The sequence below is a fragment of the Camellia sinensis genome, chromosome 13 (genome assembly GCF_055761805.1).
Source record: "Camellia sinensis isolate YWXY chromosome 13, ASM5576180v1, whole genome shotgun sequence".
NCBI lineage: Eukaryota > Viridiplantae > Streptophyta > Magnoliopsida > Ericales > Theaceae > Camellia > Camellia sinensis.
Genome location: NC_138973.1, coordinates 73,519,543 through 73,547,366, shown reverse-complemented (window position 1 = coordinate 73,547,366; position 27,824 = coordinate 73,519,543). Strand labels below are relative to the sequence as shown.

The following is a 27,824-nucleotide window of genomic DNA, read 5'->3' as shown; positions in this document are numbered from 1 at the left end:
AATTTTATAATGGGTAAAGGTATGTGGAATTATGTTATTGGTATAACTATTAGACCTGTGGAATCTCAAGAAACTGTGGCCGATGTTGCTAAATGGGATAAGGAAAATGCATAAATTCTTGCTTGGTTTCATAATTCAGTTCAAACTACCATTGGTATGAATTTTTCCAAATATTCTACTTCTAAACAAGTTTGGGACTATTTGAAGACTATGTACCTTGAGTCTAACTTTGCAAAACAGTATGAACTTGAGATATCTATTCGCAGTGCTAGTCAGAAAGATAAGTCCATTCAGGAGTTCTACAATGAGATGACTACTTATTGGGATCAGCTTGCTTTGATGGAACCGTCCGATTTGCAGTTACTTGACAGTTATATCAAGTATCGGGAGAAACAACATCTTGTTCAATTTCTCATGGCCCTTTGTGATCAATTTGAGCCACTTCGGGGAGCTATTCTTCATCGGTCTCCCTTGCCTTCTGTGGATGGTGCTGTCCATGAGCTTATTGCGGAAGAAACTCAGTTTAAGGTGGCTCATGGTACTCCTGCTTCCTAGTCAGTTTTTGCCACTCCTCCGCTCTTGCCCACCCCATCTTCTCATTTATTTCAAGTTACTGGTAAGCCCAAGCCTCGGGTTTCTATGGATGAGTGCAGCTTCTGTCATCGGAAAGGCCATTGGAAACATGCATGTCCTAAACTTTTGCAGCCCAAGGGTCGTTCATCTAGTTCACCATTCGCTAAGCCGACATTTTCAGGATCTCGCTCATCTGTCGCCTTTTCTGCACCAGTTTCTGAGAATGATCCATCTTCCAATATGCAGTCTATGTTTGAGCAGTTCAAGTCTTTCATAGTGGCCAATCCAAATCTTTCGTCCCAAGCCTCCACTATGACTACCACTCAGTTCGGTTTGTCTGGTTCATCCTCTTCAGGTAATATCCATACTTCGTGGATCTTTGATTCTGGTTGTTCACATCATATGACTCCAGTTGCATCTCTCCTCAGTAATTGTGTCTCTCCTTCTTCTATCACTATTGCTACTGCTAATGGTTCTTCTATGCTTGTACACTCTGTTGGTTCTATTTCTTGTTCCCATTTGTCTCTCTCCTGTATTTTATGTGCCTAACCTCTCACTTAGTCTTATTTCTATTAGTCAATTATCTGATTCCGGTTTTGATGTTGTTTTCTCTTCTGCTCATTGTGTTGTACAGGACCGGGTATCCAAGAGGTAGATTGGGATAGGGCGTAGAGTTGGAGAACTATATATCTTGGACAGCTTACATGTTCCTCTAGAAGTGCCTTCTACTGCATTGTCTTCTTTTTGTTTGAACAATAAGTCCTCTTTGTTTTATATTTGGCATTCTAGGTTAGGTCATCTGTCGAGTGATCGGTTGAGGATGTTAGTTAGGTCTGGACATTTAGGCAATTTTCCCATTAGTGATATTTCTGAGTGTCGTGGTTGTAAACTGCCTAAAATGTCTGCTCTTTCTTTTAATAAAAGTAGTTCTATTTCATCTTCTCCTTTTCAAGTGGTCCATACTGATGTTTGGGGTCCTTCCCCTATAGTTACCAAGGGTGGTTCGCAATGTTGTGTAGCTTTTGTGGATGATTACAGTTGGTTTACTTGGGTTTATTTAATGACTCGAAAATCTGATTTTTACAAAATATATTCTAATTTTCACTCCATGATTCGCACTCAGTTTTCTACCACCATTAAAATTCTTTGTTCTGATTTTGGGGGTGAGTATTACTTGTCTGAATTTGAGGAGTATTTAGCTATTCATGGAACTATTCATCAGTCATCGTGTTCTGACACTCTTGCCCATAATGGTCGAGCTGAGCGCAAACATCGCCATCTCCTTGATACAGCTCGCTCTTTGTTGCTCTCATCTTTTGTTCCTTCTGTTTTCTGGGGAGAAGCTGTGCTCACTGCTGCATATCTTCTCAATCGGATGCCTACTCCTCTTATTGTTTATCAACGCCACAAAGCACTTCCGAGCTCACCTGTCTCTAGCTCTACTGTCCCTCCAACTGTTTCTTTGGATCCCGCTCCTCCTGCACATCGCTTCCCAAAGCGAGATCGTCATCCACCGAACTAGTATGGTTTTGGTAATACATGTTTTCCCCTTTCCTATCAGTCTTTTCTTTCTTGTCTTTATACATATTTTGACCCCAGGTCTTACAAGGAAGCTTGTCATGATCCCAATTGGATTGCCGCCATGAATGATGAGTTAACTGCTTTGGCTAACACTCAGACTTGGGATTTGGTTCCATTACCTGCTGATAAGAATGTTGTAGGCTGTAAATGGGTCTATAAGGTCAAAACCCTTTCTGATGGGTCTTTGGAATGGTATAAAGCTCGTCTAGTTGCCCAAGGCTTTTCTCAGGAGTATGGGATTGATTACAATGAGACTTTTGCCCCCGTTGCCAAGATGACTACTGTTCGTACTCTTATCTCTGTTGCCGCTGCCCATCATTGGCCCTTGTTTCAACTAGATGTCAAAAATGCTTTTCTGAATGGGCATCTTGCTGAAGAAGTGTATATGCGCCCTCCACCGGGTCTCTCTCACCCTCCTGGTGTTGTTTGTGGTCTTCGCCGCGCTCTATATGGTCTCAAGCAGTCTCCTCGTGCTTGGTATGAGCGATTTCACTTTGTTGCCCTTCAGCTTAGTTTTCGCCCTAGTCATCATGATTGTGCTCTCTTTGTTCGGCACACTTCTGTTGGGCTTGTTCTCCTTCTCTTGTATGTGGATGATATGATCATCACTGGCTCTGATTATAGTACTATTGAGGAGGTTAAGCATCAGTTGTTTCAGGAGTTCGAGATGAAGGATTTGGGGTTTCTTCGGTATTTTCTTGGTATTGAGGTTGCTACTTCTCCTACTGGGTATCTTCTCTCTCAGACTAAATATGCCCGTGATATTCTTTCTCGTGCCAATCTCACTGATGAGAAAATTGTTGACACTCCTCTTGAGTTGCATGCTAAGTTTTCTGCTTTTGATGGCGTTCCTCTTGAGGATCCCACTTTGTATCGCGAGTTGGTTGGGTGCCTTGTTTATCTCACCGTTACTCGTTCGGATATCTCCTATGTTGTGCACATTCTCAGTCAGTTTATTTCTGCTCCTCGTTCCACACACTGGGCTGCCTTACTTCGTACTTTGCGCTACCTTCGTGGCACTTTGTTGCAATGTTTACTGTTATCTGCCTCTTCGGACTTGACTCTCTGTGCCTATGCTGACGCTGATTGGGAGGTGACATCTCTGATCGCAAATCCACTTCTGGTCTTTGTGTTTTCCTTGGCGATTCCCTCATATCCTGGAAGAGTAAGAAACAGTTTGTCGTTGCTCGTTCCACTGCTGAGGCTGAGTATCGTGCCATGGCTCATGCTACTTCCGAGATTGTTTGGCTTCGCTGGCTTCTTTCTGATATGGGTGTCTCTCTTTCTGATCCGACTCCGTTGTATTGTGATAATCAGAGTGCTGTCCAGATTGCCTATAATTCCGTCTTTCATGAGCGGACCAAGCATGTTGAAATAGATTGTCACTTTGTCAGACAGCATCTTCAGGCTGGCACTATTACTCTCCCTTTTGTTCCCTCATCTCTTCAGTTGGCTGATTTTTTTACGAAGACTCATACTGTTGCTCGTTTTCATTTTCTTCTTGGCAAACTTTCGATACTTTCTGCGCTCGCATCCTCAGTTTGAGAGGGGGTGTGAATTATGTAGTTTATATTATTCATTAAGGATAGTTTAGTACTTTAGGTTATTAGGGTTTCATTCTATTGCTTATATATTTGTACTTCTTTTGATTAATCAATTGACACAAGTTTTGTCATCTGTTAACATGTGCAACAGTATAGCAACACTGCATTGTGTGTAGAGTGATACAAAAACATTTAGAAATTTTCGTAAAGAATCATTGGTGTGTTTGTTGCTAGAGCTATTATTGTTTGTCTAATAATGATGTTTGTGTTTGTATTTTAAACTTTTTTGATAGCATGATTCGTTCAAGATGGTTGTTGTGAATTGAGTCAATTTCTCTAAGAATTGTTTCTATTTTACATCAGTGTTATGCTAGTGAATTGTGTAACTTCAGCTATTGTAAATTGACTCATTTATTTTACATAGGTTGCTTGATCTCGTTGCTTGGTTTTTACTAAAATTAAAAGAATTTAAATTAAAATTTTGTGATCCATGATAGGTCAATTATTATGTTTTATCATTCATATTTTATTCACATGACCACACTAGAATAAATTTAGTATAAATCAATTATCTATGCTTTGTAATGTCTTGTTATTAAAATTAAATATTGCTGCAGAGCCACAAGCTGCTCACTGGAAAAATACGAGTTTCCCACATTGTGACATGTTGTGCATCATCTTCGAGAAAGATCGTGCTATGGGAAAAGATGCAGTTACTGCTGATGATGTCTTGGAGGAAGTGAGCAGAAATGAGAGCATTGACACACAAAATTTGAGTGTTGAAGAAATCGATACATTGTCAAATGCTTCCATCAACAATGAAGGAAACAGTAATCAAGGAAAGAAGAGGAAGAATAGTAGTGACAGTTCGGATGCCTTTCGTGAAGCAGCTATGATTATTGGCACCAAGATTGAAGAAGCAACAGATAAATTCAGTCGAGCACTAGGTGTGGATTTGGATATAGCTTTGAAGAGGGACAAAATCAACGAGGAGCTTTCCAAGCTTTCCAATCTATAGAGGGTTGAGCGCTGCGGAGCCATGCTTGCTATAGCACGTGATCATGAGGTTACTGCTTGCTTCTTCACCTTGGAAGATGATGAGAAAGAATAATTTGTGAGGGCTTTACTTAATGGAGATCTCTATGTCCATTATTATTATTCCTGTTTATTTCTTAGTTGATACTAGCTAATGTGTTGGATCTTGTTACTTTTTTCTTTTTCTTTTTTTGATGGATTCGATCTTCTTACTTGGATGATGCTATTTTGTGCATGTTATTAATTTTGAATTGTTGGGTGATTACTACTTGAATTTTTATAATGTATGTGATGCTTAAGTTTGTTACGTTTTGGGTAATGATAATTTATCAATACATGTGCAAATCATGTGTTGTGTAGCTTGAAAATACAGGTCTTTATGTCCAAAATTTCTTAAAATTTTTTATTTTTTTAAAAAATGTATAAAAAATCATGATTGGGGTATTTTGGCCAATTTACGACAAATTTCATTTCATTCCAATCATCATTACATAGGAATTGGAATGGCAATTCCATTCTTACATTGATTCCTATGTTATTTCCAAACACTAGAATAGGAATGACTATTCGTCTCATTCCATTTCAAATCTATTCTAACCATCATTCCATTGCCATCTAGAGCCATTCTAATCAATCAGACATAACATAAGTGTAGCCTCCAAACCTAGCAATTTCACCACATCATAAGAATGCGGTATTTGGCCAATTTATTGCAAATTTCATCCCATTCCAATCATCATTGCAATTTCACCACATCATAAGATTAGGGTATTTTGGCCAATTTATTACAAATTTCATTTCATTCCATTCCATTACAATCATCATTACATAGGAATTGGAATGGCAATTCCATTCTTACATTGATTCCTATGTTATTTCCAAACATCAGAATAGGAATGATTATTCCCATCTCATCCTATTCCAAATCCATTCCAACCGTCATTCCATTCCCATCTAGCACCATTCTAATCAACCAAATATAACCTCCGAGTGTAGCCCCCAAACGCAACAATTTCACTATGTGAAACTTTTTTTCAGTTCATCACTTGCTTTCCCCTGTTAATGATGAATTGGAATTGTTAAAGCTGGAACAAACAGCCCACTATTATCTGTGTTTTGCAAGGTAAAAAGTTGTGCACATCCAAGTCATCTGGTAACAGCCTAACAAGCAACAAACCTTGCTGGAACATCCTAGCCAACAACAATGGGTGTTCTCCTCTTCCGCTCTGTACTCACATCCTCTGCCCCCCTCCGCTCAGATTTTTTCAGCCCCGTTGAGGAAGTGGAGTGGGGACGGGTTTTTCTTTCCCCGGCCTGTTCTATTCGGCCTCACCCCAAGTATATTTATTAAATATATTTATGTGTAGAATATATATAATTTAATTTTTGTTTCACTATAGTAAAATTAAAACACCAAAATATTATACTTAATATTAATTTCTATTAATTTATTTTCTATCTTATATGTTATAATTGTTTTTAAGTATTAATTATTATCCACAATATACAATAGTACATATAATTTTTATTAATATTTTCATTATTGAACTTATCAAATTAACCCGTCAGCTGTCTCACACCTGCTACGCCATCGACATTCTCCGATTAGTCCTAACCCTGATATAAAACGAGACGAGTGTGGATCACAACAAATCTATCCCAAACCTAGGTTGTGACCATTCTTGTGAAAGTCAATTAATAGTTTATTAAAGATGGTGAGATAAGATGCTGAGTTCTTAGATCTACTGGCAAAGGTCTTGTATGGCGTGCACTTTGATTGGCTTGGAGCACCATCAGTCAATGGTGACTTGGTGTTTTAAGAGCACCCAATAATTTCTCCTTTCCTACCCTTGCTTTCTCTGTATCTTGGATTTTACCAGACCCGACACTTGTGTGGGGCGGGAATGGATTATATTTTGGCCACTCACAATGGGGTGGGGTGGAGGCGGGTATTGCGTCCGCCAGTCCAAATCCGACCCGATATAATTAATAATACTAGTGGGCGACACACGCGATGCACGTGCAATTCAAATAATTAATAATAAAAATAAATAACAAAGAATTTATCATAATATGTATGTTGCTTCAGTGATAAATATGTTTTTAATGAAACTCAAGGTTTTGGATTCAAAACTTCACACTGTGTATAATAATTTTTTTTTTATTTTAGCATATATAAAGTTGTCACGTGGCATGAGGAGAAGAATGTTTCACTAAATCAATTTCGACTTTCACTTAATAATAGTATAGATATATAAATAAATAACATATTAGTATATATATATATATATATAATTAGATATAAGAAATGAATATTAAAAGTCTGTAATTTTGTTTAAATATAAAAGATAATAATTCTAAAAGTCTCACTATTTATATATAAAGAAAATATCATTTTGCCCCCCCAAACCATTACGCGTTTTTCACGTTGACCCCCATACTTCAATTTATTTCAATTTAGTATCGAAATTTTCACAAATTGATCAATTAGACCCCTTTTATCACCTTCCATCTACAATTGGATAGAATGTGTTGACGTGACATTTAGATCAACCCAACTCATATTGAGCATAAGAAAAGGTAAATTCTCAATCACTGTTGAATAATGAAATTTTAAATAGTTGTACATTTTATAAAGAATGTACAATCATTTCAAGCTTGACTAATGATAATGTGTGTGGGAATTCAATGCAGAGAGTTCAGGCCTTCTGAGGTTGCAGCAGTAGTGACAATATCTGCTGCAAGAGAAACTCAAACAGTGGACACTGAGAAAGAAATTTCTCCTCATTCAACATGTAAAAAGGTAAAGTTGGTGATATTAATCATGATTTTACCTTTTTAATCAAATCATTTGTGTTTTGATTACCCACAAATTTTTTTTTTCCCAATTAACATATAGTTTTTTAATTTTTTTTATTTGTGTTATGCAGGAGAGAGTGATCAAATGTGTTGAACTAATCAATGAGTCATCATTGGCAAGTGGGTTCATGAAGGGTCCAAGTAGTTCAGTCCCATCTGTGCCCCAAAGCCCAATTGGTGTGCTTCATCCTGCATGTCTGAGCTACAAAGCTGATGGCACAGCAGTTGGGTCTTGTCCAAGTTCTTCTCATAGTACCCCAGATTCTAAGAGGAGCTACCTAAATTGACCCTTTTCTCTCTGTCTCCTCTGTTTCTTCCTTGATCTCGTGCTTTCTTCTTCTCATTGGTTACATGGATGGTTCAGTGACAAGAACACGTATATATACACAAATCTGTCTCTTATATATCGTTAAATCTCTATTGAAGATCATAGATCATGTCTGTTTTTGTTGTTTTTCAGGGAAAGATCGGTGATTAGATTGAAATCCATGAACAGAGGTATCCATGAAGAGTGTGATCATCTTGTTCAACTGGTTAGATTTTACCTCTATTCATTGATTTAATTACAAAGTTTATCCTCTGTTTGGTTGCTGGGAAAATGTAGGAAAATAGAATAAGTTAAAATTCTTGACCTTAAAAAAAAACAATTTTCTATCATTTTTCTTGTTATTTTCTTCCCCTCTTTATCTCAGCTACTAAAGAGGGTTGGGGAAAAAGTGTATTTAATTACTTAAAGTTAGTACATTATCTGATTTTGGAAAATGTGAGTAGGCCAAAGACAAGCTAAAGAAGTCCATGGTGGCTGACATTGAATCAGGCAAGAGTGTAGAGGGCAAAGTTCGGATTAGCTCTGGCATGCTTCTTAACAAGGCCCAGGTTAGTGAAACTTCTTTATTCATATTGAATTATCAATTAGTTAAAATGAATTTTGCAATTTGTTACGGTTTTGGAGTTTCATAATTTTGATCTATTGCTAATTAGGTGAGGTTAAGATTAGTACTACTATATGAAAAAAAATAAATTCTGCTTGTTTTTTCTGATTTTATGCTTATACATTTGCATGTTTATCTGTAATGTTTGATGAATGCTATGATAAAGAAGCCTTGAATAATGTGGGTGTTTGGGAAGTGGGTTTTTGTGTAAGTTTTTTTTAGTTGTAGGATATTATTGGATAAAAAAATTTTAGTGTTTGGGAAGATAGTTGAGTTTTTTTATGGTTGGATGTGATGTTTATGAGAGAAAAAGTGAAATCATTATGGGATTGGATGTGATACTCTGTTTGGATTTGATTTTTTGGTTTTGCAAAACCTTTGTCTTTTAGTGGAAAAAATGAGAAAAAAATGTGGGAACCAAGTTCCCAAACACCACCAATGTTTTTGATACCAGTGATATAAGATCTTCAGCCTTTAATATTGTTTTAACTATTGTTGTTTTCAACAAATTGAAGCATTTGTAGGATGTAGTTATGTTTTGAACCTTTTGCAGTTTGGGAAATAGGGTTTCGGCTAAGCTTTAAATCTACGAAGCACTGGTACTTCAAAAATGATCAAAAATGATGCCATACGAGTACCGGGTACGTACCAGGTACGGCTACGCGTATCGGTACGGCTGCACGCATACTGGGTACAGCCAAAAAGAGTCCGGTACGTTTGGTACATTTGGGTACGGCATGGGTACGCCGTGGGTACAAAAGGGTACGCTGTGGGTACGTTTCGGGTATGCCGGGGCAAAAAATCAAATTGTAAAGAGATTGAGGAGTATCAGAGCAATTTATTTATGTTCTTTATTAAAAAAAACAAAAAATAGAGAGTTATTTTGTAATATTAAAAATATATACAGACCTAGGTTTATTGGAGAGCATCGTAATCTTCAATCGCAGTTCTTCATTCGAAATCCTCATCCTAGTGAGTTCCTTGACAGCGAGACGAAGAGAGTCGACTAAGGGCTTGGGGGTCTCGGAGGGTTTGGAGTGAAAGATTTCGAGGGTGAACAGCGAGTCGTGGAAAGGAAGGAAGAGGGGGAGGACGAAGTGCTCGTTCAGAATGGTTTGGTGCTGCTGCGTTGGGTTGATTTGCTGAGAGAGAGAGAGAGAGAGAGAGAATGAATGGTCAAGTGCTGCAATTGTCTTCGTTGAATTGAACTGGTATGGGAATTGGTAAAGTGGCTTTCTTTTATTTACACACACCCCCCCTCTATATAGTATAATATAAATTATACACCCACTTAACCTTCTGAAGGGAAAAAAAATTTATAAAAAAATAATAATAATTTAGAATTTCATATTAATGATAAATCAAACTTTTAATTTTTAATTATTTTAATTTTTAAAATGCTATTAATCATGACCATTTGACAATTATATTTAGTTTTGTAATTCTCTTTTTAGTTTTGATATTAAATTTTATTTTGTAATTTGGATCCTTTAACCATAATTATAAAAATAAAAATAAAAATTATCGGCGTATCACAGCCGTACCCGTATCATACTTTTTTTGAATTTTGACGTATCGGCGTACCCCCACTTGTACCCATACCCGCACCCGTGCTTCATAGCTTTAAACCCTTTTTATATTGTTCATGTTTATCGATCAATCAAGTTAGTACATTTGAACCTCGTGTATTTGGAGAAAAAGAGTCACTTTCAATATGATTTGGTCCACCATTTCATAAAATAGAATTTATGGAATCAGTGTTTTAAAAGGCGCATGCCAAGCTCAAGGCGCGAAGAGGCGTAAGGCTGCATGTCAAACATAGCGAGGTGAGGTGACGAACGCCAGGCACAAGTGAGGTGATTGCTTGTTTGCAAGGCACGAGGCAATGGGCTTCTGCACTGTACTTGTTTTGTTACTCCGACGGATTAAATGGTTTTCTGTGTGCATACCCACATCGAATCAAATCTCTTCATTATAAAATGACCAAAACGTGGTTAGAAAGAGCATAAATTGATTAAAAAAAACCCTAGGTGGGTGGAGAAGATCAGAGGCAGTGGTTATTTCTAGGCATCAATTTAGAGGCAATGGCTCAAGAAACTGAAAATTCAAATCAATTGGTTGTGCCTGTGTGTGTACCAAATGGCGATATGAAGCCAAACGTAGGTGGTCGTTGAGATGGAAATCATGGAGAAGTCAATGAAATGGAGACTGTGGATCACGAAATGCAGAAAAAGCAGACTTGGAGAAAACAAATGGTGGTGCTGAAGAGAGTGAAAAGAAGACAACAATAGAGTTGGAGTTGAATACTGATTTTAAATTCGGTGCATGATGTGTAAAGTTGGGACCGCTAGTAAAGCGTCGATGACTGCTCATCAGATGGGAAAGGAGCGCATGACTTTGTTGCAGGAAAATGGTGGCAGTGTCATAGCTATAAAAACAATGCCAGAGAAAAATCAGTATATCAATAGAACCAATGATGCCGAAGATGAGGGAAAGGAGGAGTCATCGCTTGGTAGCATCACTGGTTCTATTGATAAACTGATTTTTCTCTGGCATGGTTTTTATAGTTGTGCACTGCCACTATTTTCCTGCAACAAAGTCATTTACTCCTTTGCCATTTGATGAGCAGTCATCAACGCTTTGTTGGTGGTCCCAACTTTACACATCATGCACCATAATTTGAAATCAATATTCAACTCCAACTCCATTGTTGTCTCCTTTTCACTCTCTTTAGCATAGCCATTTGTCTTCTCGAAGTCTGCTTTTTTCTGCACTCTGTGATCCACAGTCTCCATTTCATTGACTTCTTCATGATTTCCATCTTGATGACCACCTAGGTTTGCCTTCATATTGCCATTTGGCACATGATGCACAACCAATTGATTTGAATTTTCAGTTTCTTGAGCCACTGCCTCAGAATTGTTGGCATTGATCACTTTTGACAAATAGTCCAGATCTGTTTAACACACAAATCAATGGCTGAGATCTACTTTTAAAAATCTCTCTTGCAAACTTTTTTCAACGGTCCAGATTTGTCTAATTTAAAAACAATGGCTGAGATTCAATGGCCCAGATTTGCCTAATTGTTTACTCTGACCTACCCCACTGCACCGTTACATCATCACTGTGTTTGTGAGCTGAAACTCTTTGAAGGGGGAACAAAGCTCTCTCAATAAGGAAGGACCAAGCTCTTAGTATCCCTTTTCATTTTTCTCCACCATCACTAAGATGAAATGCTTACGCCTGGTTGAGATTTAATGCTCCAGATTTGTCTACTTTGACCTACCCCACTGCACCGTTACGTCATCACTGTGTTTGTGAGCTGAAACTCTTTGAAGGAGGAACAAAGCTCTCTCAATAAGGAAGGACAAAACTCTTAGTATCCCTTTCCGTTTTTCTCTACCATCACTAAGATGAAATGCTTAGGGCATCTCCAACGGTTCACCAAATATTTTATCAAATTTGAGTAAAAAAAGTATGAATTCCTCTATCTGATATCAGCCACCCCAACGGTGAATTTATAGCTATCATCAAAACACAGGTTGTCTGGGGGGGCGATCGGCCGGTTGACCGGGCAAGAGCAAATGAAAAAAAAAAAATTCACCAGCCTGTTGACAATCAAGAGCAAATGAAAAAAATTTGTCTTTCTCTCCCCTCTCAATCTTGATTTCTATCTCTGTATTTCTATATTGCTCTCTCTACACACACACACACACACACATATATATATATATCTCTGTTATTAGAATCACATGATTCGCGATTCGAATCATATGATTCGATTCGATTCAGTTGGTAATCGATTCGAACAGGTTGTGTGAATCGCAAACGGCTATGAATCGTAGGTGAATCGGTTATGAATCGTAGGTGAATCGGTGAATCGAATCGGTAAATCTTGAACTCTCTCTCTCTACAATATTCTAGGCTTACATATTCAATTTCATCTAAATATTTGCATTTACAAAATGAATTTTTTGAAGTTATCAAGTGAGACTTTTGAAAAAGTTTGAAGATTTTAGTTTTTTAACCTTGTAAAAAATTAAAAACATTGTTGTTGAGTTTTGCTTAGTTAGAGTTTTCCAAAAACACTTTTCAGAAAATTTTACTTTCTTGTTTTCCGTGCTTTTTTTTTGTTTTTACTGAATTTTTTTTAATATTTTAAGCAATTTTTTTTTATTTTTTGAGAATGCAGTACATTTTTTGTATTTTTATGCATTTATTAATTTTTTAAAATATTTTTTTTACAATTTTTTTACTTTTTAGATACATCTAAGTAAGGTGCATCTAAAAAAGTAAAAAAAATGTTTAAAATTTTAAAAATATTCACTAAAAACAAAAAAACATGAAAACCAAAAAACTCAGTTTTCAAAAAACTTAATCTAAAAAACTCAAACCAAACACATTGTTGGAAATTGAAAGTTTGTGTTCATTTGCTTTCTTCATTAAGAACAGTTGATAATATATAGTATCTAAAAGGGGAAGGGTGACGTGGTAAACATGGGAATCAATGTTAACTTCTTACCTAGACCACATGATCATCATTTAAAACAATATTTTTAGTGATTTATGTCTAAATATTTCATATTTATTAGATATCTAAGTGTGTAGATATATTTTCTATGTAATTAAAAAAAGGTGATTGAACCTTTACGATTCACTATTCGATTCGATTTGTGGTTCGGTACAATACTATTTCGATTCACGATTCGAATCCCGATTTGACAACTATGATATATATACATAACCCCCCATCTTCTCCTCTCCTCCTCTCTCTTAATCTCACCCCCTCTCTCTCCTCTCTCTTAACCCTCTCAAACCCTCTCTCTCTCTCTCTCTCTCTCTCTCTCTCTCTCTCACACGCATGCAACAACCAAATTGGCGTCAAGTTCTGGGAAGTGGTCTGCGCCGAGCATGACATCGACCCCACCAACCAATACCTCGGTGACTCAGATCTCCAACTCGAGCTAGCAATGTCTACTACAACGAGGCTAGTTGTGGCTGCTTCATCTCTCGAGTTGTTCTCATGGATCTCGAGTCGGGTACCATAGACAGCGTCAGATCCAGAACCTACGGCCAAATTTTCTGCTCCGACAACTTCGTTTTCAGTCAGTCTGGCGCTGGAAACAATTGAGCTTACATGGAAGGTGTAGGATGACCGGGGGGACAACCGGCCGAACGTTCGGTGGGTTCCACCCCCAACGTTCACGCACAGTAAACTGGTGAAAGTTGGCCCAGGTCCTCAGTTTGGTGAAAGATTTGGGATGTTCTCAATTTGATACAGCATTGATAAAACCATTAGAGACAAAAAAAAGTGTACTTTTTTACCAAATTTAAATTTGGTGATGGATTTGGTTAAATGTTGGAGATGGCCTTAAGAACCTAAGAATGGGTTGTGGAGCTGCTTAGAGCTCAAATTAAAGATATGATTAGTTTAAAAATGAAATCATATATTTCAACTAATATTAACGTCACTTGATGTGTCTATTATAATACATATTTTATACCCTTAATTTATACTTTGTTAGACTTATTTTGTATATTATTTTATCTCTTTATGTTTATTTTTATGTTTTATGGAAGTTTATTGGGAAAAATGCTCTTAAATTATGGAAATTGGAATTTGCATTGAAATAGATTAAAAAGTTAGATGGGATCATTTATGACACATTGAGGTGTCTAGCCTAGTTGGTAGATTGGTGTCTTCAAACCATGCTTGCAACATTAATTTTACATTTTTAGCAAATATGTAAATTTGGCATTATAGATTGCATCTCACTCAAAACCAAATTCACGTGCCGTACACCGGCGGTGAAGATTAGTTTTATTATTATAAATTGGGTAAATTACACTCACCTCTCTTGAGGTTTCTAACAATTACAAGAACCTCTCCTATAGTTTCAATAATTATAGAAACCACCCTTAGTGTTGAAACTATTATTAAGATTCTCCCACCTTTACTTTTCTATTAATTTATTTAACAGAATATGATGACATCATGTTGATGCCATGTACTGAGTAAAAAATTCCAAGATTGCCCTTATATATTTAAATAGTAAATTTCACTTACCTCTCCTGAGGTTTTACAAAAAATTAATAAAGACCCATACATTATTTTAATAATGTTAAACAACATTATTAAATTCTATACAATATTTAAAAAAAAAAATTAAATTGTTAAGACAAGCATATATATATTAGAATATCCAAACATTACCTTATCTTAAAAAAAAAAAAAGAGCTAATAAATTGATCATCATTAAACCTTATAGTAGATTAAATACAATCATTTATTTGAAAATTATGAAACAAAGTATAAATGATGTTTTATTTTTTAAAAGGACCACCAATTTTATAAATAATTATTTTGAGAAATTAGCGTTCGAATAAAAATTTAAAAATACTTATAGGTTTTGATTTTTTTTCCCCTATGGAAAATACATATTTGGAGAAATTATCACTTTCTTTCCATTTTCTTTATTTTATTTCTTTCATTTTTCTTTCTATTTATTTTCTCATTTATTTTTTTCATTGTGTCACTGTTGCAAATAGCAACACTATATAATTTATTATTATTATTATCATTACTTGTTCTCTTCTCTATGTTTTTTCCTCAATTTTTTTCATCATTTTTTTTCTTTCATCAATGTTAGCTAGCATCACCCAATACCATAGCAACTTACGAAACATGAATTTTTCTTTTGTTTTGTAAACATATTTGTGTATTTAATTTTTTTAAAGAAAAATAAACATAATAACATTTCATATTTATAATAAAAAAAAATTGATTTGAAAAAATTACCAAATGTTACCTCATAAATATATATAAATTTTTTTTTATCATTTTATCTTTTCACAATCCTATATTATTTTCAAATTTTAATTATCATTAAAAAAACAAGTCAATATTTCTCAACTTAATAATAAAATTTTTAAAAATAAATATAGAAGTGAAAAAATATCTAATCACGTTACAATAAATTAAAATTAGATGATAGGGAATGAAAGATAAAGAAATTATTTTAGAATAATAAACTGTTTAAATTTGTCACTTCTTACATCTAATTAAAATAGAATTTTACTTGAAGAAATAAATTATTTGAAAATAATAACATACTCAAATAATCTGTTATTTATTACATCTAAAATCTATATCTCCATCTTTGTTTCTTTCATTTAAATTAAATCTCCAAATTAATTCAAATAAGAAACATGGATATTCTTTCTTAATTTCATTAATGGTTGATTTTTTTTATTTTTTTTTTTAAAAAATTGTAAAAGTTCAAAACTTATAGTAGAAACAAAAATACAAAGTCAAGGAAATACCAATCAAAAAAAATATATATTGTGAGAAATAAAATGATAATTTGATATATAGGTAATTAAAATTAAAGGGTATTAAGTGTAACGAGTATTATGGTCATTTGCACAACCAACGTTTGGATTAAATTAACGGGAGGGGAGAATCTTAACAATGTCAGAAAAATCAATCTTATTTTTAAACATGAGTATAATTTAAGAAAATAAATTTTAAAAAAAAAAAAAAACTAAAAGACCATGAATTTTGTCAATCATGTGTGCTCTTTGTGGTAGTCTAATGCATACAATGCAAATGTGTCCCTTTATGGGCTATTATTCTGACTTCCAGAGATATATAGTCATAGTTGGCAAAATCAATCTTATTTCTTGTGGGGGCAAAACCAGCCTTTTATGAATGTAGTTGGGGAACCGTACCAATCACAAAATCATTTTTTACCAAGTTTTCAGAGTCCTACATACCCTTATCCTACTTACCTTTTGCAACCCACTCATCAACTACATCCCAATTTATTCTCTAATCCTCAATCCAATTTTTAGCCTCCTGCACCCCCAGCAACAAAATCAATCTTTAGAGGACACTCTCAAGGCATTCATCCAACTCACCAATCAGACCATTACGAAACTTAGAAACGCCAATCACTTAAACATGCAATGTAATGCAGAACTAAGAGAAAATCAAATGAGAGATTTAGTTGATTAAGTGTTTGAGAGAGAGGAAGAAGATTGTCACAGGTTTGAGAGAGAGATTGAGAATGAAGTGGAAATTTTAGAGGTGAAGGAGACGGACATGAGGCAGCTAGAGGAGACCCAAAATTCCCTGTTTGATCATGAAGTTCAGGACTCAAATACTTCCCATCTTAAAATTAAATCCCCTTATAGGAATTTCGTTCCCAAAGCTCCTTGTCCCCAAAAGTTAGTAGGCCCTCAGTATATGGTCAAAACTTGGCGAAATTTTTGAAGTGAACTATCTTCCACTATCTTCAACACCACCAATTCCATCCATAGTGGAGCTGCCTAAATTGAAATTGAAACTCTTATAAAATACTATTAAGGCAGACATTTTTCCATCTTCATTATGTAACCACGTACTAGATCCTGAGTTAAAACCTCTTCCACCTGATTTTAAATTTGAAAATTAGAGAAGGTGGAGACAACTGACTCAAAGGTCATCAAATTGAAGGAGAAGGAATAAGTGGTGAGATTGAAAACTATAGAGGTGAACATACGTGGGATTTCATTGTTGGTGATCTTCTAATTTCGATACAAAATTTGTTTGGAGATGGTTATCTTCAAGAACATATTCCCTTGGTATACGAATTCTTTACATGGTGTGATTAAGATAACAATTTTGACCCAATTATTTGATCTAATGAAGAAAAAACTATTAGTTGAGTTAAATTATTTTAATTGGGAGGATCCATTGATTATAAATTACATGAAGCGAATAAAAGCATGCATGTAAATTGTCGTACTTTGTTTTATTTTATTTCTATGCTTTCTTTTGTTTTTTGGTAGCTAATAATTTTGCAGGCATTGTGCTTGATTTGAAGATTTTGCGCTTTCAGGTGATATCTTTCATCTCATTTTCCTTTATCTTAATAGATTTTACTTGTCAACATTGCGGACGACGTTTAATTTAGGTTTGGGGGTAAGGGGAGGTTAATAAATCTTGAATTTATGTGACTGCAAGTTTTTTTTTTTTTTCTTAAAAATAAAATTTATCTATACTCATGTTTATCTTTCATTGGTTGCATTTGGTGATTGAACTCAGTTTGTAATATGTTTGTTGCTTTAGCATGAGAATTCAATGAAGTTTATTTTACTAGCCTCTTTGTTAAAGTATTTCAAATATTCATCTCTGGAAATTATTTGCACTGCACTTTAGCCACATAAATTTAGTTTTAGTTAATGAGTGAATATGACTTGGAAATCTTGAAGAATAAAAGTGGAGACTTTTAACCCTTGTGAGTTCTCATGCCATTATTTCTTTGGAGGATTATTATACATTTACTCTTGATTCTTTTTGTTGGAAGCGCATTATATTGTTGATTAGTCTCATTATTATTTGTTATGGCTAAATACTGAGAATACATTGATTTATTATCACACTTTTACTCCTTTGAGATCATAAGAACCATACCAATTCTTGAGAGATGATTCTAGGCCATCTTTGATTTTTTTTTGAGCCTTTTATATTTCTTCTTTATTTCATTAACCACTAGACACCCTTTTGAGCTTTTATTTTGCCTTTCTTTGTTGAACCTAATACCCAATGTATTTCGAGATTTGTTGAGATTATTATGTTAAGGAAAGGGCAAATAAGTTTGAATTGGAAATTATAAAAAAAAAATCAGAAAAAAGGAAAAAAGATGAATATAAAATAAAAAAGAATGTTGAAATTGTGGAAGGAAAGAGTGAATTATTTGCACTAATGCCCTAGTTTATTTATTTTTATCCCAATAAATTCTCTGTCATTCATTTTTATTTGTTCACCTTTACCCTTTATTTTGTATTTCCTTGACCCGGGCATTATTTACAACCAAATAAAAGTCCTATTTGATCTTTGGAGTGGTATGATTTGTATGTGGACATGATTTAAAAGAGTGATGGTGTGGTAATTTTATGTTGCGTTTGGTAAAGCTTTCTAACTATGATTTAAGAGTATGAGTTGTATTTTGAGTTTGTGAGTCTTGGAATTATGATTTGAGTCTGCAAAATTTGTTTGATGAAAGAGTTTTGAAAATAATTTTGAAAAGAGTTTTGAATTGAGTGGGGATTTTTTGATGTGACATTTGATATTTGATACAAAAACTTACAACTCATAACTAAACATACAACTCAAAATTCTATTAAAGCACATAAAATTTTTTTAAAAATTTGGAAAATATTTTTTTGAATATATAAAAATTAACATATCAAAAAAAATAATTTGCACTGTTCCAGCCAATCGGCCGGACGACCGGTAAGGCCAAATGTCAAAAAAAAAAAAATTTGAAAATCGCGCTCTCAAACAGAGTTTTTTGCAGAGTTGTGGAAAATTAATTCCACTAACCTATCCAAACATCATATTCAAATATGGGAGTAGAAAACTCGTTTGGAAATCGTTCCAAACAGAGCCTTAAATTCTCAGTATTTGACATTCCTTTCATGAGTCTATATTTATTCTTCTTTATTAGCGTTCTTTTTCAAAGATCTAGTATGCGAGATATTTTGATTTTGACTTACATTATTCCGCTCGCATATATATATTGAGGGTAATTTTGCACTTATTTCAGAGTGATTTATTTGTTGAGTGCATTATCCGGTGAGATTTGAGTGAGCATATTTCGAAAAGAAATTTGAGTTATGTTCTACTTTGAGATTGAAATTGTATTTGTGCTGGCAAAACTTATTCCCACACTCCATATTTTGAATATTGTGGGATATCTTTACTTGTTGCGAGTATTGGTTTTTCTGTTAGGGTGATGGGATTCATGGCTTTGCACTTGAACTGGTTGTATGATAATGAAAGAAAAGTATTGAGGATAGTTTTTGAATTTTGTGGGTATATTTACTGCAAACCCTTGCAAGACTATAACTCATCCACTAGCGATAACCTAGGAGTTTAAAGACTTGTTGCATATGTTAAATGCAATCAATAGACCTACGAAAGCGGAGTTCATTTTGTTTATTTTTAATTTTTGCTTTGCTTGAAGGGTTGAGTTTGTATTTCCATTTAAATTACATATATCAAGTAAATTATTGTAGACTTTTGAAAAGAAATTCCACGTGGGAGCTTTGTTATTAGAATCGTACGATTCGCGATTTGAATTGTATGATTCGATTTGATTCAGTGGGTAATCGATACGAATAGGTTGTGTGAATTGCAAATAACTATGAATCGTATGTGAATTCGTGAACCGAATTGTGAACCTTGAATCAATTCAATTTGCTAAAATCGATGTTTGGCTTTCTTTTTTGAGTTTTATTGTTGGAAATGGGTTCACACAACCTTTTTAAGGTCTTTAGGATTATGTATGCCATGTTTTGACTTTCTCCGTCCCTATTTACTCTCAATTACTCAAACCTTAAGTGAAAAAATGAACATTCTCTCTCTACAATAATCTAGGCATAGATATTCAATTTTATCTAAGTACTTGCATTTACAAAATGAATCTTTTGAAGGCTTCAAAAGAGATTTTTGAAAAAGTTTGAAGATTTTGGTTTTTTAACCTTTTAAAAAGTTAAAAACATTGGCTATGTTTGGTGCGGCTTTATAATCATAATTCCACCCCTCCATTTGGATGGAGTTTTGAAAATCTCTCTGTTTTGTCTTCTCCATTCTGAGAAGCAGAGGAGTTTTTGAATTTTGTGTCTATCCCGGTCATCCTCCCGGACGTCTGGCCGGTTGACCAAAATAGAGGTTTTTTTTTTTTTTTTTTTTTTTTTTTTGCAATTGGCAATCGCCACCTGTTATTTGGAAAAAAATATATATTTGTTTTTGATATTTTTTAAATAAAGAATTTTTTTTTTAGACCAAAATGCAAATTATTTTTTGAATTGAATGTTAAAAAGAGTTTGGTTATAAATTTTGAATAGAGTTTTGAGTTGTGCGTTTGGTTATGAGTAATAACTTTTTGAATTAAGTTCTGAAAACTCTTTCAAAACTTATAACCAAACAAATTTTCTCGATTCATATGTCACATAAAAAATTCAAAACTCAATTCAAAAATCTTTTCAAAACTCATAACCAAACAAATTTTCTCTTTTCAAATCATAATTCCAAAACTCACACTCAAAATACAACTCTATTTTCAAATCATAATTCTAAAACTCTACCAAACGCAACCGTTGTTGTTGAGTAATTGTTACTTGGAAATTGAAAGTTTGTTTGTTTGTTTTCTTTATTAAGAATGGTTGATAAGAAATAGTATCTAAAAGGGAAAAGGTGAAGTGGTAAACGTGGGAACTCGTGTTAACTTCTTACCCAGATCACATGGTCATCATTTAAAACAATATTTTCATTGATTTAAATCTAAATATTCCATATTTATTAGATATATTTAATATCTAAGTGTGTAGGTATATTTTCGATTCACGATTTGAATTCTGATTTGACAACTATGCATGGGAGTGACAAAACATTAAATCGATATTTTTCCATTAATTTTCATAAGTCAAATACAAAGATTCCTTGGTTGATTATCAGATTTCTTTGCAGGATTTCTTTTTTTTTGTTCTTCTCTCTCTCTCTCTCTCTATCATTGCTTATAATCAATCAGGTAAATCTAGGGTTTGATTTTCGATTAGTTTTGATGCGATGAATTCAGATTTAGGATTTGATTTTAATTCAAGAGCTATTGTTTGTTTAGATCTAGGGTTCTGATTTTGCCTCCTTTATTAATTTCTTCTAATGTAACTGATTCTTGGTTCCTAGTTGAAATTGAAGAAAATTGAGGTGTCCTACTCTTTCTCTACATGTGTATATGTGAACATAAATATAGTTTCATTTATATAGAATTGTTTTCTTTTCTGATTTGTTGATTTGAGATTTTGTTTTTCAATTTTACAATGTTTTGGGCTTACTTTGCTTCTAATTTACATTGGGACATTTTATTAATGCAACTTTTTGATGGTTGTCTTTTTCATATGTTAAGCAGTTTTTTATTATTATTTTTTTCAATTGGTGTTATATGATTTGTAACTAATATCTGTTGGTTTTGGATGCTTAACATTTGGAAACATTTTTTTGGGGGGTTTCAATCAGGACTGTTTCTATATGGTAGTTTTGATGCTTTGAATCCAATTTAGTTAGGTGTTTATGAAATTTGTGGAGGCAATTCTCTTATTTGGAAACATGTTTTGAGTTTTAGATGGTTTTGAAAACAAATGCAAATGACAAGCGAAAGTAACAGTTTGATTTGCTAGTAATATTTGTATTCGAAGCTGTTTAGTTGCTATATATACTCTGTTTTCATGGATCTCTTGTATTTGTTGTCAAATTTTTGTGCTTATTTATTCAACTTCTTGTTTGTGGTCTGGATTTCACTTTGAGCCATAGTCGAAGTAAAATATAATCTGGAAATGTGTGTATATTTGATGGTGTGTTTGTTTCTGAATAGTCTGATTTGGGCTTATCTATATTTATGGACCACCCATTTGGTGTTAGTACTTGAAATCTTTATGCAACATAAAAGGGTTTTAAGAAATGGAAAGGCATGATGTGCTTCTTATTTGGTCAATGAGTTACAGGTTTTGAGAATGAAGTGTTTTTGGTTGGAACTTTTATTGTAGTGTGTAGAGAATTAAGGGAGCGTAACTTTCGTCCTATGTCAAACTCTCTTTTTTATTTTTATTTTTATCATTATTGGAAAATGTTTGAGACTTACAAAAAACTCACACAATTTAACCCACAATGATGTGATATAAAATTTGAATTTGAATTTGAACTTTAAACTTTCGCTTGTCATTTGAATTTGATCTTTCAACTCCATATAATTGTGCTGGATTATTACTATTGAGTATAATTTCTTTATTTATTATATTGCCTTTGTTTATTATGGCTGCTTATTATTGTCACATTATTGGGTTGTTGGTTATGGTGGTTATCATATATATTTAGCCATGGATATGGATCAAAAAGGGCCAGGGAAGAACAAGTGAATGTGGACAGATGAAGAGGATAGAGAATTGGTTTATGCTCTTTTTGACATGGTCAATACAGGAAATCACAAGGCTGACAATGATTTCTAGTCAGGCTTTCTTGGGGTGCTTGAAGGAGTGTTGCATGAAAAGTTGCCGGGGTGTGGAATTAAGGCTAAGCCACACATAGAATCTAGGGTCAAGACATTGAAAAGGGACACTGGGCTGCAGTGGATTTGGATGGGATTCCAACACAAATATGGTGGTTGCTGAAAAACAAGTTTGGGATGGCTATGTGTAGGTATTATATTACCTTGAATTCTCTTCATTTCTTTCTTCCTATCTGTGGTGCCTTCCATTTATTTTCACTAGTCATTTGTTGCTGCATTGCAGAGTTATTGAGGTCATTGTTATCTATGAACCTAATTTAAATAGTGTCATTATCATTGATCATAATGTGTTTCTTTCTATCCATGTCAAGTCAACCTTTGCATTGATTGTTAAACTCATGTTAAAGTTGCTGTTAGCAATGCTAGTTCTTGAATTTCATACAAAATGCATATTTTTTAAGAGAGCCAGCTACACATATGAACACAACAACCATATTAACATGCATGTTCTGTATATTCTTTTCAAACCCAATAAAATTTAATCTATAAACAATCAAAACATGGTGTATTTAATGATTTATAACCAGATAGGACTGTAGGCATACCTGAGGTTATGAGTAAAGACTTTGAAGATCTGACCTGTTCTTAAATTCACTCTGATCAAGGATAGATTAAGAAACATTTAGATAATTGTCCTGCATCTTTCTTTTGTTCTCCTTTCTCTCCTGATCACTATTTCAGCTTCTTTTACTGGGAGCCATACGGCTGTCCATGTTATTGAGGTACACAGTGGTTTCTAGATAGGTCTTTATTATCTATAATTAGCACACTATTTGTGCTCATTGGAAGTGGTGGTCTGCTGGGTTCAGGAATGCACCAAATGAATTTAATATTATTATTATTGGGTGGTTGGTAGATTTCTTGGGAAGTCTAAAAGGCTTGATGGTTTATCCCTACTCATGTATTTATATATATACAGATGTGATGAGGATAGTGTGTGCTTTTCTGGGACAAAAAGCAGTGTGTGCAACAGTATAGCAACACTGCATTGTGTGTAGAGTGATACAAAAACATTTAGAAATTTTCGTAAAGAATCATTGGTGTGTTTGTTGCTGGAGCTATTATTGTTTGTCTAATAATGATGTTTGTGTTTGTATTTTAAACTTTTTTGATAGCATGATTCGTTCAAGATGGTTGTTGTGAATTGAGTCAATTTCTCTAAGAATTGTTTCTATTTTACATCAGTATTATGCTAGTGAATTGTGTAACTTCAGCTCTTGTAAATTGACTCATTTATTTTACATAGGTTGCTTGATTTTTACTAAAATTAAAAGAATTTAAATTAAAATTTTGTGATCCATGATAGGTCAATTATTATGTTTATCATTCATGTTTTATTCACATGACCACACTAGAATAAATTTAGTATAAATCAATTATCTATGCTTTGTGATGTCTTGTTATTAAAATTAAATATTGCTGCAGAGCCACAAGCTGCTCACTGGAAAAATACGAGTTTCCCACATTGTGACATGTTGTGCATCATCTTCGAGAAAGATCGTGCTACGGGAAAAGATGCGGTTACTGCTGATGATGTCTTGGAGGAAGTGAACAGAAATGAGAGCATTGACACACAAAATTTGAGTGTTGAAGAAATCGATACATTGTCAAATGCTTCCATCAACGATGAAGTAAACAGTAATAAAGGAAAGAAGAGAAGAATAGTAGTGACAGTTCGGATGCCTTTCGTGAAGCAGCTATGATTATTGGCACCAAGATTGAAGAAGCAACAGATAAATTCAGTCGAGCACTAGGTGTGGATTTGGATATAGCTTTGAAGAGGGACAAAATCAACGAGGAGCTTTGCAAGCTTTCCAATCTATAGAGCGTTGAGCGCTGCGGAGCCATGCTTGCTATAGCACGTGATCATGAGTTTACTGCTTGCTTCTTCACCTTGGAAGATGATGAGAAAGAATAATTTGTGAAGGCTTTACTTAATGGAGATCTCTATGTCCATTATTATTATTCCTGTTTATTTCTTAGTTGATACTAGCTAATGTGTTGGATTTTGTTACTTTTTTCTTTCTCTTTTTTTGATGGATTCGATCTTCTTACTTGGATGATGCTATTTTGTGCATGTTATTAATTTTGAATTGTTGGGTGATTACTACTTGAATTTTTATAATGTATGTGATGCTTAAGTTTGTTACGTTTTGGGTAATGATAATTTGTCAATACAGGTGCAAATCATGTGTTGTGTAGCTTGAAAATACAGGCCTTTATGTCCAAAATTTCTTAAAATTTTTTATTTTTTTAAAAATATGTATTAAAAATCATGATTGGGGTATTTTGGCCAATTTACAACAAATTTCATTTCATTCCAATCATCATTACATAGGAATTGGAATGGCAATTCCATTCTTACATTGATTCCTATGTTATTTCCAAACACCAGAATAGGAATGACTATTCGTCTCATTCCATTTCAAATCTATTCTAACCATCATTCCATTGCCATCTAGAACCATTCAATCAATCAAACATAACCTAAGAGTGTAGCCTCCAAACCCAGCAATTTCACCACATCATAAGAATGGGGTATTTGGCCAATTTATTGCAAATTTCATTCCATTCCAATCATCATTGCAATATCACCACATCATAAGATTAGGGTATATTGGCCAATTTATTACAAATTTCATTTCATTCCATTCCATTACAATCATCATTACATAGGAATTGGAATGGCAATTCCATTCTTACATTGATTCCTATGTTATTTCCAAACATCGGAATAGAAATGATTATTCCCATCTCATCCTATTCCAAATCCATTCCAACCGTCAATCCATTCCCATCTAGCACCATTCTAATCAACCAAATATAACCTCCGAGTGTAGCCCCCAAACGCAACAATTTCACTATGTGAAACTTTTTTTCAGTTCATCACTTGCTTTCCCCTGTTAATGATGAATTGGAATTGTTAAAGCTGGAACAAACAGCCCACTATTATCTTTGTGTTTTGCAAGGTACAAAGTTGTGCACATCCAAGTCATCTGGTAACAGCCTAACAAGCAACAAACCTTGCTGGAACATCCTAGCCAACAACAATGGGTGTTCTCCTCTTCCGCTCTGTACCCGCATCCTCTGCCCCCCTCCGCTCAGATTTTTTCAGCCCCTTTGAGGAAGTGGAGTGGGGACGGGTTTTTCTTTCCCCGGCCTGTTCTATTCGGCCTCACCCCAAGTATACTTATTAAATATATTTATGTGTAGAACATATATAATTTAATTTTTGTTTCACTATAGTAAAATTAAAACACCAAAATATTATACTTAATAGTAATTTCTATTAATTTATTTTCTATCTTATATGTTATAATTGTTTTTAAGTATAAATTATTTTCCACAATATACAATAGTACATATAATTTTTATTAATATTTTCATTATTGAACTTATCAAATTAACCCGTCAGCTGTTTCACACCTGCTACGCCATCGACATTCTCCGATTAGTCCTAACCCCGATATAAAATGAGACGAGTGTGGATCACAACAAATCTATTCCAAACCTAGGTTGTGACCGTTCCTGTGAAAGTCAATTAATAGTTTATTAAAGATGGTGAGATAAGATGCTGAGTTCTTAGATCTACTGGCAAAGGTCATGTATGGCGTGCACTTTGATTGGCTTGGAGCACCATCAGTCAATGGTGACTTGGTGTTCTAAGAGCACCCAATAATTTCTCCTTTCCTACCCTTCCTTTCTCTGTATCTCGGATTTTACCAGACCCGACACTTATGTAGGGCGGGAATGGATTATATTTTGGCCACTCACAATGGGGTGGGGTGGAGGCGGGTATTGCGTCCGCCAGTCCAAATCCGACCCTATATAATTAATAATACTAGCGGGCGACACACGCGATGCGCGTGCAATTCAAATAATTAATAATAAAAATAAATAATAAAGAATTTAATATCATAATATGTAGGGAGCTTTTTTGATAAATCCATTTTCTAAGAGTTTTATTCCATCCAACCCATATTCTTTTTGACTATTCCATTAGGTCCAATTTGAGATAAGAAGACCAAAATACCCTTTTCATCTACTTATGTTCCTTTTAGTTCACATTATTTTCTTATATTTCAATAAGTCCTATGGGTGACATAATTACCAAAATACCCTTAATGTGAATGTTCACACCGTCAACGTAAATGTTCATATCGTCAATGTGTAGGGACCCGGCCCATGTCGATCCTCGTGGGTGCTCAGAAAAATTCGAGTCGGGCCGGGCCGGCCTACAGGCCAAAAAAATAGGCCCGGCTCGGTCTGTTGATAATATAAATATTCACATTGACAAGTTAACATTCACATTGATAGGAGTGTAAAATTGGCCTACGGCCCGTGGGCGGCCTGAAACCAGCCCGCCGCTCGGGGCGGGCCCGGACCGGCCCGTTCACAATGTGAATATTCACATTGACATATTAACATTAACAATAACATTGACAAGAGTGTAAAATTAGCCCATGACCCGTGGGCAACCCGAAGCCCGGGCCCGGGTCGGGGCGGGCCCGGCCCGTTGACGATGTGAATATTCACATTGATATGTTAACATTCACATTGATAGGAGCGTAAAATTAGCCCGCAGCCTGCGGCCGGCCCAAAACCCGCCCGCGACTCGTGGGCTACCCTGGGCGGGCCCGGCCCGACCCGTTGATAATGTGAATATTCACATTGACATGTTAACATTCACATTGATAAGAGTATAAAATTAGCCCGCGCACCATGGCTGCTCGAAACTAGCCCACGGTCCGTGGGCGGCCCGGGGTGGGCCCGGCCCGGCCTGTTGACAATGTGAATATTCACATTGACATGTTAACATTCACATTGATAAGAGTGTAAAATTGACTCGCGTCCCATGGGCGGCACGAAGTCCGTGGGCGGTGCGGGGCGAGCCCGGTCCGGCCCGTTGACAATGTGAATATTCACACTGACATATTAACATTCACATTGATAGGAGTGTAAAATTGGCCCGTGGCCTGTGGGCGGTCCGAAACCCGCCCGCTGCCCAGGGCGGGCCCGGCCCCGCTCGTTGACAATGTGAATATTCACATTGACATATTAACATTAACATTGATAAGAGTGTAAAATTGGTCCGTGACCCGTGAGCAGCCCGAAGCCCGGCCCCGGGTCGGGGCGGGCTCGGCCCGTTGACAACGTGAATATTCACATTGACATATTAACATTCACATTGA

The 27,824-nt window shown here is 35.0% G+C and overlaps 1 protein-coding gene and 1 long non-coding RNA gene across 9 annotated transcripts in view; both read left to right on the top strand.

The window, feature by feature from the left end:
- LOC114296855 (retrovirus-related Pol polyprotein from transposon RE1) overlaps positions 1-5,040 on the top strand; it is an 88,686-nt gene extending 83,646 nt beyond the window's left edge. For 4 of the 8 annotated variants that reach the window (XM_082902531.1, XM_082902532.1, XM_082902529.1 and 1 more), the window contains one exon: positions 267-4,303. In XM_082902531.1, coding sequence (XP_082758657.1) covers positions 2,216-3,532 — 1,317 coding nt within the window. In that variant the 5' untranslated portion in view covers positions 267-2,215 and the 3' untranslated portion in view covers positions 3,533-4,303. The other 4 variants (XR_014349045.1, XR_014349043.1, XR_014349044.1 and 1 more) reach the window with 2 other exon arrangements.
- Positions 5,041-22,683: 17,643 nt separating this feature from the next.
- LOC145806219 (uncharacterized) lies at positions 22,684-24,748 on the top strand. The gene is made up of 2 exons (XR_014349052.1): positions 22,684-22,763; positions 24,058-24,748. It is a non-coding gene; the product is annotated as an uncharacterized LOC145806219 (long non-coding RNA).
- The last annotated feature ends 3,076 nt before the right edge of the window (positions 24,749-27,824 follow it).